An 18,807-nucleotide genomic window follows, 5' to 3' on the forward strand; every position below is an offset into this window, starting at 1 on the left:
TTTTTATTCATGCGCTAAAGGAACTCGTGTGTTATTCCAATATATACCATTTTAGTTCTAGATTTATTGTAATAATAATAAAAAAAATATTATATTATGGTTTTAAATAACAGGAAATAATAATTATACTAATATTACTATTTTTATTATCATTACACGGATTCGATTTGCGTGCTGGGAAACTTGTGTATTGTTCTAATCTATACATTTATAGCTATGGATTTTGATTATATTGATCTAATTTATACATTTAAATGATTTTTATTATTTAATCTATACATTTATAGCTATGGATTTTGATTATATTGATCCAATTTATACATTTAAATGATTTTTATTATTTAATCTATACATTTATAGCTATGGATTTTGATTAAATAAAAATCTTTTAAATGTAAAAATTAGATCAATATAATCAAAATCCATAGCTATAAATGTATAGATTAAATAATAAAAATCTTTTAAATGTATAAATTGGAACAATATAATCAAAATCCATAGCTATAAATGTATAGATTAAATAAAAATCTTTTAAATGTAAAAATTAGATCAATATAATCTATACATTTATAGCTATGGATTTTGATTATATTGTTCCAATTTATACATTTAAAAGATTTTTATTATTTAATCTATACATTTATAGCTATGGATTTTGATTATATTGATCTAATTTATACATTTAAAAGATTTTTATTTAATCTATACATTTATAGCTATGGATTTTGATTATATTGATCCAATTTATACATTTAAAAGATTTTTATTTAATCTATACATTTATAGCTATGGATTTTGATTATATTGATCCAATTTATACATTTAAAAGATTTTTATTATTTAATCTATACATTTATAGCTATGCATTTTGATTATATTGATCTAATTTATACATTTAAAAGATTTTTATTATTTAATCTATACATTTATAGCTATGGATTTTGATTATATTGATCTAATTTATACATTTAAAAGATTTTTATTATTTTGATTGATAATAATAATCACATTGTTTTAAATAATTATTATAGTTATGATTATTTTACTTATTATCATTGCAGTGACTAGTCGTCTTATGTGCTGGGAAACATGTTTTGTTCGAATCAATAAAAATGTAGAACTATAAATGTTTAATTTTAATTTTTATAACAATAACATTAATACATATTAGTATTATTGTTATAGTATTATTGTTATAATTATAATAATAATAATACTTTATTAATTATCATTGCACTGACTAGTCATATGTGCTGGGAAACTTGTGTTTTGTTCCAACGTATACATTTTTATTTTATTTATTTTACATCAAATATATTTTATTATTAGATTTAGTATTACTTTAATTATTAGCTATTATCATTGAACAGACTAGTCTCACATAGTTGGGAATTTTTTGTATTTTTCTCCTCTATACATCTACAGATATACATATTATTATGCTGCGGCGCTCATGTACAGAGATGCACATATTGGACCTTTTTCGTGACCACAATACAATTCTAATGTTATTTTGTATATTTATATTGATCAGGTATTGTAATATTATTTATCACCTTCCGCTGTCTCTATATCACCCAACACCAAAGCATGTTTTGATTGGCCAATAAAAAGGGGTCGCTCCCCCCCCCCCCCATCTCTGGCTATCGCCCTACGATAGGTTCTACCGGAAGGTCGTAGCAGATCACAGAAAAAGTGGGTTAAAAGTACGATTTCTTTATTTATTTTTCAAAAACACATAAAAACTTACTAAGCGCAGAGACCTCTCAAAATCTCGCCACTTCAGCTTCCAAGCTGCAATATAAAGACAAGTTTTAGCTGCAATAGGTGGGGGATGTGTACAGTTGTTGTTATATGCGGAGCCCCCCCATAGGGCCCTGTCTGCTCCAGTGATTGACTCTGTATTGTTCTGCCGGGAGTTGCAGTTTATTGACTGGGAGAGGAAAATCCCTGCGGAGGAATTATACAATCTACACTCCGTACGTCTAAGGGGGGGATTGATTATTGTTCACATTCCATGCACTGCGCCTACATACGGGCATCTTCTGCACCCCGGAGGATATCCAGAGTTATCTTGGTTTGTAGTGCAAAACAGCAAGAAGGATTATTGAAGGATCGATCCACAATAGTCCAGTTACAAATTTAACACCAGCGCCCCCTCAAGAATTTTTTTTCTTTTTTATGTTCACATGTAACAATTACAATTACTATTTTTTTCTATAAAATTAATTAGACCCTCCAAACATTATATACAATTTATTTTAAAGCAGAGGCCCTAGAGCAGTGATGGCGAACCTTGGCACCACATTTCCCATGATGGCCATGCACTCTGCAGTGTAGTTGGGCATTATGGGAAATGTAGTTCCAAAACATCTGGGGTGCCAAGGTTCGCCATCACTGCCCTAGAGAATAAATTGACGGGTTTTGCATTTTTTCATGTCACATGATATTTACGCAGAGGTTTTTCAAAGACAATTTTTTGTGAAAAATAAAAAATTTTTTACATTAAAAAACTAAATAGGCAACACATTTTTTATTGTAAAATATAAAAGATGAAGTTATGGCGAGTAAACAGAAAAACAACAACATGTCACACTATAAAATTACGCAAGCCTGTGCAATGGCGACAAACTATGTACATTTTACTTTCCATAGGCAATTAAAAGCCTTTACAGGTTACCACTTACAGAGGCGGTCCGATGCTTGAATTATTGGTAATGATCTGACGTTTGCGGTAATACCTCACATGTGTGGGACGATCGCGGTTTGCATGCTAGCACGCAAGGACAGGGGCAATTTACTTTATTTTTTTTATGTATGGATTTTTTTTTTTTTTATTATGAATTTGTTTTTATTATGCATTTATTTTTAATTTTTTTATTTTTTTTACACTGTTGCTTTGAAGCGGAGTTCCACCCAAAAGTGGAACTTCCGCTTATTAGTCTCTCCACTCCCCCCTCCAGTGCCACATTTGAATGGGGATCCCGTTTTTCACTGGTCCCCTTCCCCACTTGCGGGAGACCGGGCCACGGCGAAGTACGTCAGCAGCTTGGCCCCCCCTCCTCCTTCTCCCTCCCCCTTCTGCTGGGCCAGTGAGAGAGTGGAGCGGGCTTCACTCCTGCGCAGCGCGCTTCACTCCTGCGCAGCGCGCTTCACTCCTGCGCAGCAGGGGCCCGGCCAGGAAGCCAAAAGGCTACACCACCGGGTCCTCTTACCAGCAATGGCAACACCTGACCAGCCCATGTGAACATCAGCTGCTGTGCCGACATCGCTGGACAGGACAGGTAAGTGTCCTAATGTTAAGTCAGCAGCTATAGCATGTGTAGCTGCTGACTGTTATTTTTTAAAAGGGGTAGGCAGAACTTTTTTTTTTATCACTTCTATTGCCGTCACAACGAATGCAAACATCCCTTTGAAAGTGATAGACGTGACAGGTCCTCTTTATGGAGATATCTGGGCGTCTATAAGACACCAAATCCCTCCAAGATCGGTGTTTCTGAATGTTTTTGATTTTCAAATAAATGGCGCCGATGCTTTCTGAGTAAACCAGAAGTGATGTCATGTCATCAGTTCCGGTTTACCATTACCAACAGCCAATGAAATGCGATCGTGCCGGCTGGTCGCTCAGGTCTCCCGGCGGGACAGGAGAGCCGCGGAAGGCAGCGGGAATGGGGAGGAGTACCCTCCCGCTGTTTGTAATAGCAATCGAGTGGCTGGCGATCCGCTGATCTGATTGCCATTAAAAGACAGCCGACCGCTGACTCTAAAAAATGGTCTTGGGGTGATGCCTGCAGCTGCATATCCTCCCGCTATAGCCACCGAAAATCCAGCGTTCCAAGTGTATAGTGAACAAATGGTTTCCCCCACCCCTCCCTTCCTTATCCACCTTTAATCACCCGACATTCACCGACCTCCTCACCCAAATCCGTACCCTAGAAACCCTATTCCCCTATTTTTGGCTCCCGGAAACATCTCGCTACTTTATTGTCACTACTGGACTAAAATTATACCTGGACTACTGAATGGTAGTGTGGAGCTTCAACTCTTCTAAGCCCTTGTACACACGATCGGAGATTCCGACGGAATGTGTCCGATCGGAGCGTTTTGTCGGATATTCCGACTGTGTGTGGTCTGCATTGGACTGTTTCCGTCAGAATATCCGTCGGACCAAATTTTCCAACCTGCCCTAAATATTTTCCGACAAAATGCTCCGATCGGACATACTCCGATCATGTGTAGAGAATTCCGATCGGACAAAGTGCCACGCATGCTCAGATCAAATTCCTACATCAAAGCTATTGGCTACTGGCCTGAACGTAGTCCCGTCGTAACGAAATTACGTCATCACGTTCTGAAAGATCGGATTTTCTGACAACTTTGTCCGACCGTGTGTATGCAACAGTTTCGGACAAGATCCGACGGATTTGGTTGTCGGAATCTCCGACCGTTGTGTACAAGGGCTTAAATGTTTTGTTACCACAAATGGAAAAAAAAATAAAAAATGAACGGATGAGATCCTCTGAGGTTGAGAAGCTGCCACCTAGTAACTGGGTTGCCTACCCCCAACATCATTACAATACTACTGGGCTGCCTCTGTCAGGTCTGACGAGAAGACCACCTTAGGAAAGATGGAGCTGAACCCACAAAAGTTGGCCAGTTGGTGCTGCTGTCCCATAGCATTGTACGGATGATGGAATAGGTGACTAGTCAGAGGGGGGGGATTCTACACCCCAGAGGATCACCAAAGATTTATTGGTTTGTAGTGCAGAAGAGCAAGAAGAAGAGTTGAGGCATCACACCCACCGTTCATCTCCTTCTTCAGGGCTTGCAATTGGAAACAAGGTATCGGGACTTAAAGACTGGACCTTGAATAGAATTGTATCCACGGTAATTATACGCACAGATTTCACCAGCAGCCTCAATAAAGTTGTATCTGGGCTATTGGAATGGTGGTTTTGACGCTTTAATTACTCTTGACGTTTCACACTACAAACCAATGACACCGGGCCACCAACACCATTCAACTAGTATTTGGCTTCTTACACCGCCAGCTTATCAGGTCAAGAGAGAAGTGACGAGGGATGCGAGTAGAGGAGTGAAAAGAGAAGATGTGACATTAGAAGTGACAAAGGATGGGACATGCTTCACCTGATAAGCTGTCGGCGGGCAGTGACTTTTCGTTCTTTTATGCTCCCCTGCTTTCTGGATGAAGCTTTTGATTGCATGCACCCATTCAACCCTTGTGAGACACCTGACCTGCCCATCATCTGAACACCTTGATTGGCACTAGAAGATATGGTATGTCATGGTGACCATTGGGCTCCTTGTCGGGTCTGCGAGCAAGAAGACAACCTTAGGAAGTGGCGGGACGGAGGAGATTGTTTAATTGGTGTCACCTATGCCATCATCATTACACTAGTATTGGACAGCAACACCAACTGGACAACCTTGTGGGTTCATCTTTTCCCAAGATCTTCTTCTTGAGGACAGGCACACCAATGGCCAATTGAAGCAGCATACACGGGGAGAGGACAATGCAGCTGCCGATTGGGAGGCGATGCCGATACTGACAGGTATCTCTGCAACAGAGCGAAGAGAGCAGTATACAGTGCAGCACAAGGCCAAACCTACTATAAAAGATTCTGAGTTTACATTCACTTTAAATATCCTGGGTCCAGTCATCGCCAAGTAATGCCCCGTGTCACTATCCGCCATTACTGGTCTATGTGTAGCCATGGTAACTAATAGCAGCTAAATGGGTTAAATCCCAACTTCAGCTCAGATTTCTATTTTTGCTTTTGGATACAGTGGGGATTATGGCTAACATTTCCTTCTAACCCCACTGGGAAGGGTGGTCTTATCCTGGGTACATAGATCCTACTATGGAAACCCTGGGATATTAGGTTGGTTGAGAGTTGGGTGTCCAACGTTCTGAGAGCCTGAATGAAAGAAAACCTGTCTACTATCTCTGGCACCCATTGAACCCAACTCTCCAATGACCAAACCCCCCCCCCCCCCCCGACATCACAACCTTCTGACATCACCGCCCAACCTGCTGACATCATCACCACCCAACATCGCAACCTAACCTCCTGACATCACAACCTCCCAACATCACCACCCAACACCCAACACGGCAACCTAACCTCCCACCATCGCCGCCCAAACCTCCCATCGCAACCTAACCTAATGACATCACAACCTCCCGACATCACCACCCAACACCACATTCTAACCTCCCACCATCGCCGCCCAACCTCCCACCATCACCACCTAACATCGCAACCTAACCTAATGACATCACAACCTCCCGACATCACCACCCAACACCACATTCTAACCTCCCACCATCGCCGCCCAACCTCCCACCATCACCACCTAACATCGCAACCTAACCTAATGACATCACAACCTCCCGACATCACCACCCAATGCCGCCCAACCTCCCACCATCACCACCTAACACGGCAACCTACCCTAATGACATCACAACCTCCCAACATCACAACCTACCTCCCAACATTAGAACCTCGAGACATCAGCACGCCTAACCTCCCACCATCCCCACTTAACCTCCCACCATCACCACCTAAAATCGCAACCTACCTCCTGACATTAGAACCTCCCGCCATCACCACCCAACCTCCCCACCATCACCACCCAACATCTCAACCTAACCTCCCGAGATCACCACTCAACTTCCTGACATCACAACAGATAGAAGACTAAAGAATGAATTCAAATCTTTAACACTTTGCAAGAAAACAAGTGAAGTGTAGAAGGATTCGTACCAGTCCAGGAGATTTCACTTCACTTCCTGTCACATGACAATCCAGACAGGAAGTCAGGAAATCTCTGCAACAAAAAAAAGAGGCCAACAGTGAAATAAAATCCTAAAACTCCTCACGACACTTTAGAGATCATATCGGACCAAGGATCCGATTGACTCCGGGGGACTGCGATTGGAGGGTACTGACCTATTGGATGCAGTTTATGAAATGGGGGAGTTTATATTCTATATATAGAATGGGCTTTATATTGGTGGGGGGGAGAAAAATGTTACAATGTTTACTTCTAATGGTAATGAAGACTTCCAATTATACATTGTAGATTGGTGAAGTTCGTGTTCAAAAGGGTCGCTTAGGAGTGGAGCAATAAAAAGCTGACAGGGGTTCCAGCCCCCTACCCCCCCACTCAAACTATATAAAAAAAAATACAAAATACACATACATACACACATATATATATATATATATATATATATATATATATATATATATATATATATATAGTTTTTCACAATTCTGTCTATGCAAAGAATTCTCTCTGCTCTTCTGAAGCCACAGCCCTCAAAAGAAAGGAAGAGAAAAACAGACAGTCTTCCAAGAATCACAACATTCTTTATCAGTTGAACTTAAGTATAAACATTGTAACAATTTGTCAATGGAATAGACTTGGTGTGTAAGTGAAAAAAGTTTAAACCACTTAAACACTAAACCTTTTTCTGGCATTTGCTGGTTTCAAGTAAAAAAATTTTATTTTTTGCTACAAAATTACTTAGAACCCACAAACACTATATTTTTTTAGTAGACACTCTAGAGAATAAAATGTAAAAAAAAAAAACACATACATATACATATACATTATATATATATATATATATATATATATATATATATATATATATATATATATATATATATATATATATATATATACACACACACATACACACACACACACACACACACTATATATATATAAAAATACATACAGTGCTGTATTGAACTGCATCAGGCTATTATTGTTTGGTAATATGCTGACATCTAGTGGTGGTTTACAGCCACTACACCTCCGTTACAAATCCGATTTGGTATCTACCTCTAGCGTCCCCCTATCTAGACCCTCCCTGTTTCTTCTATGTTCCCTCGGTCAATGTTAGTACTTTGCAGAGAGAGAGGGCTTAGGAAAGCCATTGTCATCTCACACCTTTATTATCTGAAGTAAAATTGCATTGGATTCAACTTCTGTGTCTTTTTAAGAAGTGAAGCTGCCCGTGGGTGCTGTGAAGTCAGCAGGTGACCATACTGTCCGAACAGACTGGGTCTAAGAAAGGAATGTCAAGGCATAAAGCGGCATTGGATACAGATTATTTATACACCTATATCCATCTCATTGCAGTTTGTGGAAAGTGAAGGAAATTCTATAAAAGCGACACAAAATTAAATTCGTTTTTACTGCCATCTGTGACTTTGTTGCAAAAATAATTCTGCTCAACTAACGGGTTATAATATCCTCTTTATTCAGAGATAAAATAAATAAGGAGGTTTGGCTCGGTGTAAGGAAACCATTCCCACAGCGGTCTGCAGCCCCGCCTTTCAGCCGTCAGACAGCGCGGCCTCACCGCAAGTAGAAAGATTATTAATTAGAATGATGTATTAGAACGATTAATTGTTGTATAACTTTATACTGATGGGAAGCTAAAATTGTTTATTCTTATTAATTACGGAGAAGGGGCGGGATTTCTTTTTTTGAGTTTTATGTTTGTTTTGTGTGACTATTACTGTAGGATTACTTTGCGATTTCATCTTTAGGCCTCTTTCACACGAACGTGCCGATCTGGTCCGCCCGTCAGTTTTTCAGGTGGACCCGAATGGACCACACATTTTTTCCTCTATGTAGCGGCAGATGTCAACAGACACCCATCGGCATTCGATCCGATCCGCCGAAAAGAGAGAGATGGTCCCCATCCGTCCGGCGGAATCGGATCGGATGACCACCTGACCAATTCCGCCCGACCGCCCCTTAGAGGGGATTGGGCCGTGTCTGCATTGTGGAGCGGACACGGACCTTTCATCTGGCTGCTCAGCGGAGAGCAGGGTGGATAAAAATCAATGGTTTATATAAAAAAAAAATATCTGAGATTTGATTTAAAATCTGATTGAATTTAAAATCTTTTTTTGATTTAAACTTAGATTTTTTTTAATGTAAAATCTGATTTTATTTCATTTTTTTTTATTTAAAATCTGATTTTATTTCATTTAAAAAATCTGATTTTATTTCATTTAAAAAATCTGATTTTATTTCATTTAAAAAATCTGATTTTATTTCATTTAAAAAATCTGATTTTATTTCATTTAAAAAATCTGATTTTATTTCATTTAAAAAATCTGATTTTATTTCATTTAAAAAATCTGATTTTATTTCATTTTTTTTTATTCAAAATCTGATTTTATTTCATTTAAAATCTATTTTATTTAATTTAAAATCTGATTTTATTTAATTTAAAATGTGATTTTATTTCGTTTAAAAAATCTGATTTTATTTCGTTTAAAAAAAATCTGATTTTATTTCATTTTCTTTATTTAAAATGTGATTTTATTTCATTTAAAATGTGATTTTATTTCGTTTAAAAAATCTGATTTTATTTCATTTTTTTTATTTAAAATCTGATTTTATTTCATTTAAAAAAAATCTGATTTTATTTCATTTTTTTTATTTAAAATGTGATTTTATTTCATTTAAAATCTGATTTTATTTCATTTTTTTATTTAAAATCTGATTTTATTTCATTTTTTTAATTTAAAATCTGATTTTATTTCATTTTTTTAATTTAAAATCTGATTTTATTTCATTTTTTTAATTTAAAATCTGATTTTATTTCATTTTTTTAATTTAAAAAAAAAAATCTGATTTTATTTCGTTTAAAAAATCTGATTTTATTTCGTTTAAAAAATCTGATTTTATTTCATTTAAAAAAAATCTGATTTTATTTCATTTTTTTTATTTAAAATCTGATTTTATTTAATTTAAAATCTGATTTTATTTCGTTTAAAAAATCTGATTTTATTTCATTTTTTTTATTTAAAATCTGATTTTATTTAATTTAAAATCTGATTTTATTTCGTTTAAAAAATCTGATTTTATTTCATTTTTTTTATTTAAAATCTGATTTTATTTAATTTCAAATCTGATTTTATTTCATTTTTTTTTTTATTTCAAATCTGATTTTATTTCATTTAAAATCTGATTTTATTTCATTTTTTTAATTTAAAATCTGATTTTATTTCATTTTTTTAATTTAAAATCTGATTTTATTTCGTTTAAAAAATCTGATTTTATTTAATTTTTTTTATTTAAAATCTGATTTAATTTAAAATCTGATTTAATTTAAAATCTGATTTCATTTCATTTAAAAAATATGATTTTATTTCATTTAAAAAATATTAAAAAATATGATTTTATTTCATTTAAAATCTTTTTTTTTAAATTTAAAATATGATATATTTTTTTTTAATTTAAAATCTGAAGATTTTTTTTTTTTTTTTTTTTTATCAAATAAAATGCTTTTGGAGTACAAATCTAGTTTTCTATTTAAGATACATTAATTCAGTTTAATGAGCATGAAATGGAGCTTAGTTATGTAGCACGAGGCTGTATATTCTGCAAGATTTACATTTATGGTAAACTCATCCAATGACTCCAAGCTCTGCAAGCTGAGAGAACATGCTCTGCATCGATGCATTCACACAATTTCACAGTAACCAAGAGATTAAACAAAGTTCAGGAATATTCCTTTTATCCCATTGTTTTGAAAATCTATGTACACTACAAACTGTATGATTGAATCAGTTCTGATATCGCTGTTTTACTAACCTGACAGCTTCTTATTCTAAATAGTGAACCTTCATTTTATTTGCAAATATTAAATATTCTAACTACCAACTGAGTCCTTACATTTAAAAGAGCACCTGTCATTTTAGATCCATCATGGCAAAAAATAAAAATAAAAAATAAAATGGAAATAAAGGCAGATTGTATAAAATGTTTATTAGCCTCGTATTGTACAGCCGCTCAAAAGATCAAAATCACAGTTAGCATGTCACCGAGAACCAATTTCCCCCAGAAAGAAAAAAAAAAAATAATAAATAAAAAAAAAGTAACGATTAAGAAAAAAAATAAATATATATAAGATTTATAATGAGAGAAGCAAGTCCAAGAAGCAAGCAAGGCCAATATCCAGTGATAAAAAAGATCCCCCATATTGCCCCATTTAAATGCAATAAATAAAACTTTATTCATACAAGAACATCATTACAGGGCACGGTTTATTTTTTCTTAACAAAAAAAAAAAAAAAAAAAGAAGGAGTATGAAGCACTGTACATTCTTTATACAAGATTCTACATTCTGTCCATCACTGAACCAAAAAAAAAAAAATTAAATAAAAATAAATGCACAACAGGAAGCAAAAACTTTATGAATAAAAAAATGACAGGATTTATATAAAAGAGCGATCGTTCCAGCAATGTAGGGAATGGCTTTTCTAGTGTCCAGTTTTATTCTGTTTATACAATGGCTCTGATGAGAAGCTGAAGTCCAAATCCATATTATAAATCCCACAAGAAGCTCTATAGCCCTACAGACTGACATCATTCAGGCCTGTCTGTTCTTGTGGGTTTAAAAAAAAAAAAAAAAATGTAAAAAATTTTTGCCGACGTAACACACCATAAATCACTGTAGAGCTCTGTCTTGCGTTGCACAGACTGCAAACTTAGGGCTAGGGCTGCACTCACTTTGAGGTGCCACCGAAAGTGAATGGCACCATAGAGTGTATTGTTTGAGAAAAATTGCTAAAAAAAAAATAAAATAAAAATACATATACATTTTTAAAGGTTTTTTTTGTTTTGTTTTTTTTAGATAAAACGTTGAGCAGATTTGTTGTGTGTATTTTCTGCATTTTTTTTCCCCTTAACATGCTGAGAATTTTTTTTTACTGCTTTTGACATTTGTAAAAAATAAATAAATAAATAAATAAATAAAATAGGAGCTACTAATAAGAAAAAGTAGCAAAAAAACTTTCTCAGAATGCTAAAAAAAAAAAAAAAAATCTGTTTATTCTTTTTTACAATTATTTTTAGGGTTGAAAGGGGGAAAGGAGCGAGTCATTTTAATAACATAATAATGAAAAAAAAAAAAAAAAAAATCGCACTACAGTGAGGGAAAAAAAAAAGTATTTGATCCCCTGCTGATTTTGTACGTTTGCCCACTGACAAAGAAACGATCAGTCTATAATTTTAATGGTCAGTATATTTTAACAGTGAGAGACAGAATAGCAACAAAAATATTCCAGAAAAACGCATTTTAAAAAATTCACTCATTAAAATGCAAATCAATTTAGAACTTTTTTGAAACGCGTTTTTCTGAATATTTTTGTTGCTATTCTATCTCTCACTGTTAAAACATACTGACCATTAAAAATGATAGACTGATCGTTTCTTTATCAGTGGGCAAATGTGCAAACTCAGTAGGGGGTCAAACACTCCCCCCCCCCCCCCATTGTCCTTCCGCACATTTAATTTTTACATGAACTGTAAATTCGGTCAAACTTTTGAAGCATCTGGTGGCACTAAACTTCCTTCCTTCATACAGAGATGTAGATACGTTGTTGCTGTACCGTGTTGCGTTTTCATAATCTGGACCCCCCCCCCAGTGGAGTCTTAAACTTAAAAGAGCTACAAATTGTCCTGTAAACACATAAAACTGGACATGATACGAGTTTATGGTAATTTTAGCAAAGAGGGGAAATAAAAAAGTCGCATGCCGGGAGACGCCCTCTGTTCCGGATCTCACATGTGACTACTTTGCATGGAAAGGTGTATAAAGAAACATGAAGAAGTCATTAAAATAAAATGCAAATGTTGTGTGCTGCTCTCAAGTCATCATCTGAAAAGCAGCGATTAAAAAAAATAAAAAATAAATAAAAAAAAATAAAAAAATAAAAATAAAAAATGTAAAACGTTCTCAAGTCGTCATCTGAAAAGTAGCGATTAAAATAACAAAAAAAAAAAAAAAAAAAAACACAAAAAATATAAATAAATAAAAATAAAATGCAAAACGTTCTCAAGTCGTAATCTGAAAAGTAGCAAAAAAACAAAAAACAAAAAAAAAATAAAAAAAAACAAAAACACAAAAACAGGTTTCCAGCTTCTAAAACTAAAATTCCTCCCTTCACTGAGCATGTGCAACTGCTTTAGGAGGAACCCCAGAGGCATGGAGGGAAGAAGCTCGCCCATAGAGGGAAGTAGAAGCTCCTCGGCTGCACGACAGAAATCGTTCTGCCCCTAACCGATGGATGTGTTCTACACCGCTGTACAGGCTGTTCCTCATTGCACGATATTACAAAACTTCACCAGGTCCTGTTTTACAGAAGGAAAAAATGCCGTCTAGACATGGAGACCCCCTTTAAGATGGCTTGACGGTAACAGCCCTTTGTACGGGACGGTCCTCGTTTTTTGGTAAATGGCAGCAACCCAGTAGATATGTGCACTGCTGAAATAGTTTGTTGTTTTCTTTTTTATTACGTTTTTTTTTCCCCCTTTTTTTTTTTCAGTTCATTCCTTAGGATTCCAATTCGTAAAAAAATAAAAATAAATAAAAAACGGAAATTCAAAAACCTGAAAGTTCGAAAATCTGTAATAACTAATAACTTAACTATCACAGGTATTGGAATTTCCTTTAAAATTTGTCTGTTAGTGAACGTAACGAATATGAATTTATACAAAATGACAAATGCCGCATCTAAATGAATGGAATGTAACAAATTAATAATAATAAATGATAATAATACATTATTATTATTATTCATTATTATGCAGCATTCGTTAGTTCGGATAATTCGTAACTTCAGATAAATTCGTATTTGTTACGTTCACCAACAGCCAAATTTGAAAGGAGCAAATACGAATTTATCCAAAGTTACGAATTATCCAAAATGACGAATGCTGCATCTAAACGAATGGAACGTAACGAATAATAATAAATAATAATATGATTATTTAGTATTAATTTGTTCCATTAGTTTAAATGCAGCATTCGTTATTTGGGATAACTTCAGATAAATTTGTATTTGTTATGTTCACTAACAGCCAAATTTGAAAAGAAGTTCCAATACCTATAATAGTTAACTAATAACTTAAATATTACTACTACAAGTATTGGAACTTATGTTCACTAACAGCCAAATTTGAAAGGAACAAATATGAATTTATCCGAAGTTACAAATTATCCGAAATAACGAATGCTGCATCTAAAACTAATGGTACATAATAATAAACGATAATAATATGTTGTTATTATTATTGTAATTTATTATTAATTTGTTACGTTCCATTCGTTTAGATGCGGCATTCGTTATTTCAGATAATTCTTAACTTCGGATAAATTTGTATTCGTTACGTTCACTAACAGCCAAATTTGAAAGGAAGTTCCAATACCTAAAATAGTTAACTGAGAACTTAACTATTACTATTATAAGTATTGGAACTTATGTTCGCTAACAGCCAAATTTGAAAGGAATTATCCAAAAATGACGAATGCTGCATCTAAACGAATGTAACGGAACAAATTAATAATAAATAATAATACATTATTATTGTAATTTAATATTATTAATTCATTACGTTCCATTCATTTAGATGTGACATTCGTTATTTCAGATAATTCGGAACTTCGGATAAATGTATATTCGTTCCGTTCACTAACAGCCAAATTTGAAAGGAAATTCCAGTACTTATAATTTAATAGCTAGTAATAGTTATGTCATTATTAGTAATTTCGGGTTTTCTAATTTCCGATTTTTTTTCCAATTTCCGATTTTACAAATTTCCAATTTTACAAGTTTCCAATTTTACAAGTTTCCAATTTTACAAGTTTCCAATTTTACAAGTTTCCAATTTTACAAGTTTCCAATTTTACAAGTTTCAATTTTACAAGTTTCCAATTTTACAAGTTTCCAATTTTACAAGTTTCCGGTTTTACAAATTTTCTATTTTTTTTTTTCAAATTGAATTTTTTTTTTTTGAATTTACGAATATTTAAAATTACGAATATTCCCAAAAAGTTTGTTAAACTGGTTTTCGTTAATTTTAATATTTCCAAATAAACAAATTTGTCGAAATTCATTAAAAAACTAATTTGTAAAGGAACGAATTGCACATGTCTACAACCCAGTTTCATACCCATCAGGGCCTCTGGGGGGGCGCCTTGCTGCAGAAGTTGTCATCTCAGCTCCCCACCATCACATCACCATGTAGGCTCTCTTGTTGCAGCAAGGAGTCTCACTCCTTATGCTACATTTCCTCAAAAATAAAACAAAAAGGGCGAGTGGGAGAGAAAGACGCTACTCTACAGACCTGGAGAAAGTCACGTGTCCCGAAAACTTAAAGACGAGTTCTGGTTGGCCAGTTGTGGTCAGTAGCATCCAACGTACAGGAAAGCTATGGCTTCTCACATTAACGTGGCAGTGCCCTTTTCACAGCTACTTAATCGCGGTCCCTGCATGAGGTCGCAGCAACCGCACTCCTTTTTCTTCCAACTGAATGTAACCAAAGATTGGTTTGGTGGTGACTGCAAAAAAATAAAAAATGGCGTCTGTGCGAGAATGGCGGTGTACCGTGGGAGTGGCCAAAGTTAAAGGGGCAGATCTAATTGGAATTTCCATCTTTATTTCACTTTTTGCCTTTGCACAGAGGGGGAAAAAAAATTCCCAACAACTTTTTGAAGTCTAGGAGCAATGGACTATCTTGGTACTCCAAGGACAAGTCCTTTGGATTACGTCATTATAAACTTTTTGAAGCCCCCCCTCCCCCATTACCGCCACCTCCACATCCTGCTGAGCAACATCACAACCCATCCAGGAGACAGGAAACCTCCAACTGCATCACTTTTTGCAGGTTGGGTTCTCCGACAACATCCCAAGGACTGGCCGCACACAGGTGCTAAAAATCCTGTGCCTCCACCTGCACCAGCAATGGGATTATTATAATTAATTCTGGAGGCTCTACAATGCTTTTCTCTTAAAGAGCAAAATTTGACACATGGGGGGCTCGGTGGAGTCATTCTTTGCCTGTCTACAGAAGTTCAATTTTTTTTTCAGAGGGAAAATACCGAAATTCTTTAAAAAAATTACAATGTCACCTTTCCCTTTTTACTCTATAGCCAACTAAAATGTGAACGAGTTGGAAACCCAGCAGCCCCTTATATGTATGAGGTGTCCCTATAGGCGTGTGCATGGTGTGCGTCGGATGTGCCTGGGCACACCCTAATCACCCCGTTCACATTAGCATTACCGCTCTGTGTGCTTGGTAAGGAGATAGGGAAGATCTCCCACTGAGTGGCTTTGTTTATAAGAGAGTGTGGAAGATTTCTCCTTCACTCTGAATCTGCAAGCAAGGAGATATTGTGCTGGCGGGGCAGAGTGCCACAAGGAAGAGAGAGAGTGTATATTTATATTACACACAGTGGGGAAAACAAGGATTTGTAAGTTTGCCCATTTACAAAGAAATGAAGGGTCTGTAATTTTTCATCATAGGTGTATTTTAAATGATAGAATATCAACCAAAAAGCCAGAAAAAAATAAATAAAAAAATACGATACAAATGTTATAAAATGGAGTTGCAGTTCAGTGAGCAAAATAAGTTTTTGATCCCCAAGCAAAACATGACTTACCCTGTTTCCTCTAAAATAAGACCTAGCGTGATTGTTGGTGTTGGCTGCAATATAAGCCCTACCATCCAAATAAGCCCTACTCGGTTTCCTCAAAAATAAGCCCTACCCTGAAAAGAAGACCTACAAGGACTTTAACTAGGGCTTATTTGGGGGGTAGGGCTTTTATTGCAGCCATCACCGACAATCCCACTAGGTCTTATTTTAGGGGAAACAGGGTAGTACTTGGTGGAGAAACTCTTGTAGGCAAGCACAGAGGTAAGACGTTTCTTGCTGTTGGTGACCAGGTTTGCACACATCTCAGGAGGCATTTTGGTCTACTCTTCTTCACAGATCTTCTCTAAATCCTTGAGGTTTCTTGGCTCTCGCTTGGCAACTCAAAGTTTCAGCTCCCTCCATACATTATCTATAGGATTAAGGCCTGGAGATTGGCTAGGCCACTACATGACCTTAATTTGCTTCTTCTTGAGCAGCTCCTTTGTTGACTTGACGGTATGTTTTGGGTCATTGTCATGCTGGAAGACCCATCTTCAGTGTTCTGGCTGAGGGAAGGAGGTTCTCATCCAATATTTTACAATATATGGCCCCATCCATTGGCCCCTCAAAGCGGCAAAGTCGGCCTTTACCTTTACCAGAGAAACAGCCCCAAAGGGGCCGATTGTAGGGATGGTGTTCTTAGGGTCAAAGTCAGCATTTTTCTTCCTCCAAACACAACAAGTTCAGTTGATGCCAAAGAGCTCAATTTTGGTCTCATCTGACCACAGCACTTTCTCCCAATCCTTCTCGGAATCATTTAGATGTTGTTTAGACGGACCTGTACATGTGCATTCTTAAGGAGGGGGACATTGCGGGCACTGCAGGATTTCAATCCATGGCGACGTATTGTGTTACCAATGATTGGTGACTGTGGTCCCAACTGCCTTGAGATCATTCACAAGCTCCTCCTGTATAGTTCTAGGCTGATCCCTCACTTTTCTCATGATCATCCTCACCCCATGAGGCAAAACCATGTATGGTGCACCAGACCGAGGGCGATTGATGGTTATTTTGCGTTTCTTCCATTTGCGAATAATCGCTCCAACAGTTCTCACCAAGCTTCTTGCTGATGGTCTTGTAGCCCATTCCAGCCTTGTGCAGGTCTACAATCTTGTCCCTGATGTCCTTTGACAGTTCTTTGGTCTTGCCCATGACGGTGAGGTTTGAATGGAAGAAAAGATTCTGTGGACAGGTGTCTTTTATATACACAACGAGTTGTCGTTAGGAGTGCCTTCTTACATTGACAGGACTAATCTGTGTACCGCATGAGCACCTACTGTAGCTAGTCTGTGGAAGCCAGAATTCTTGTTGGTTGGTTATCAAATACTTATTTTACTCACTGAACTGCAACTCGATTTATAACAACATTTGTAGCATGTGTTTTTTTCTGTGTTTTTGGTTGATATTCTGTCTCTATCATTTAAAATACACCTATGATAAAAATTATAGACTCTTCATTTCTTTGTAATTGGGCAAACTTATACAATCTGCAGGGAATCATATAATTATTTTCCCCACTGTGTGTGTGTGTACACACACACACACACACACACACACACACACACTATACATGCATGTGTGTTTGAGCTTTAGTATGTACATCCTAATGCAACAGGCTACCTATGGTTCGTGTGGTAAACTTTTAGGCTCATCATATTCCATCCCAGGGACCACCAAAGCAAGTCAAGAGGGTGAAATCTCCCCCAGTGGGTGTGGCTTCAGATATTTAATGTACAGAATGCCTTCCGCAAGTGATTGGCTCACCGCCTTTCCCAGACGTCGGCACAGAATTTGGCGACAAAAAACTCATCTTTGGTGATCTACAAACGAAGAGGGTTTAGAGACAGGTTCTCTTTATACACTTCATCGTGCGATTCTATCTGGAAAACCCATTGCGGTCAGCACTTTGAGGAAGATGCCACAATATCCTGTTTTATTATCTCCAGGTAGAAGCTGAAACAGAATTTGCCACGATGGCCTGAAAAGGGAACGCTTTTCTGTCTTCTGAAAAACACATTGCAGAAAGTGAAGCCCCATTTTGGTGAAGTTTATATAGCCGATAGGAGAGAACACAGTAACAGTCCCTACATAGCCCCATGCATACAGAGAGCACATACATCTGGAGGGATAGCAGGTAAGGAAGTTTAATTGTACTTGTCACTATATTAATGTCCCTAAATTGCCTTCGATTTAAGCTCCGACCATATCAGCCTCCTAAATGAACCCTCTCCAAAGCCAGGAAAAATCTGGTGTGCAATCTCAACTTC

The 18,807-nt window shown here is 36.2% G+C and overlaps 1 protein-coding gene across 5 annotated transcripts in view; it reads right to left on the reverse strand.

The window, feature by feature from the left end:
* The window catches only part of BAIAP2 (BAR/IMD domain containing adaptor protein 2), a 93,540-nt gene that overhangs the window by 22,494 nt on the left and 52,239 nt on the right, over window positions 1-18,807 (reverse strand). For 2 of the 5 annotated variants that reach the window (XR_013263461.1, XM_077458733.1), the window contains exon 11: window positions 1,751-1,794. The exons of 2 other annotated variants lie outside the window; for them this stretch is intronic. Coding sequence is in view for 2 of the 3 variants with exons in the window: in XM_077458733.1 (XP_077314859.1) it covers window positions 1,767-1,794 (28 nt within the window). In the remaining variant the exon portion in view is untranslated. The remainder of the gene's footprint in view (window positions 1-1,750; window positions 1,795-18,807) is intronic. One more of the 5 variants, XM_077458734.1, reaches the window with a different exon arrangement.

Source organism: Lithobates pipiens, unplaced genomic scaffold (genome assembly GCF_037356315.1).
Source record: "Lithobates pipiens isolate NorthernLeopardFrog02 unplaced genomic scaffold, aLitPip1_a1.2 Scaffold_28, whole genome shotgun sequence".
NCBI lineage: Eukaryota > Metazoa > Chordata > Amphibia > Anura > Ranidae > Lithobates > Lithobates pipiens.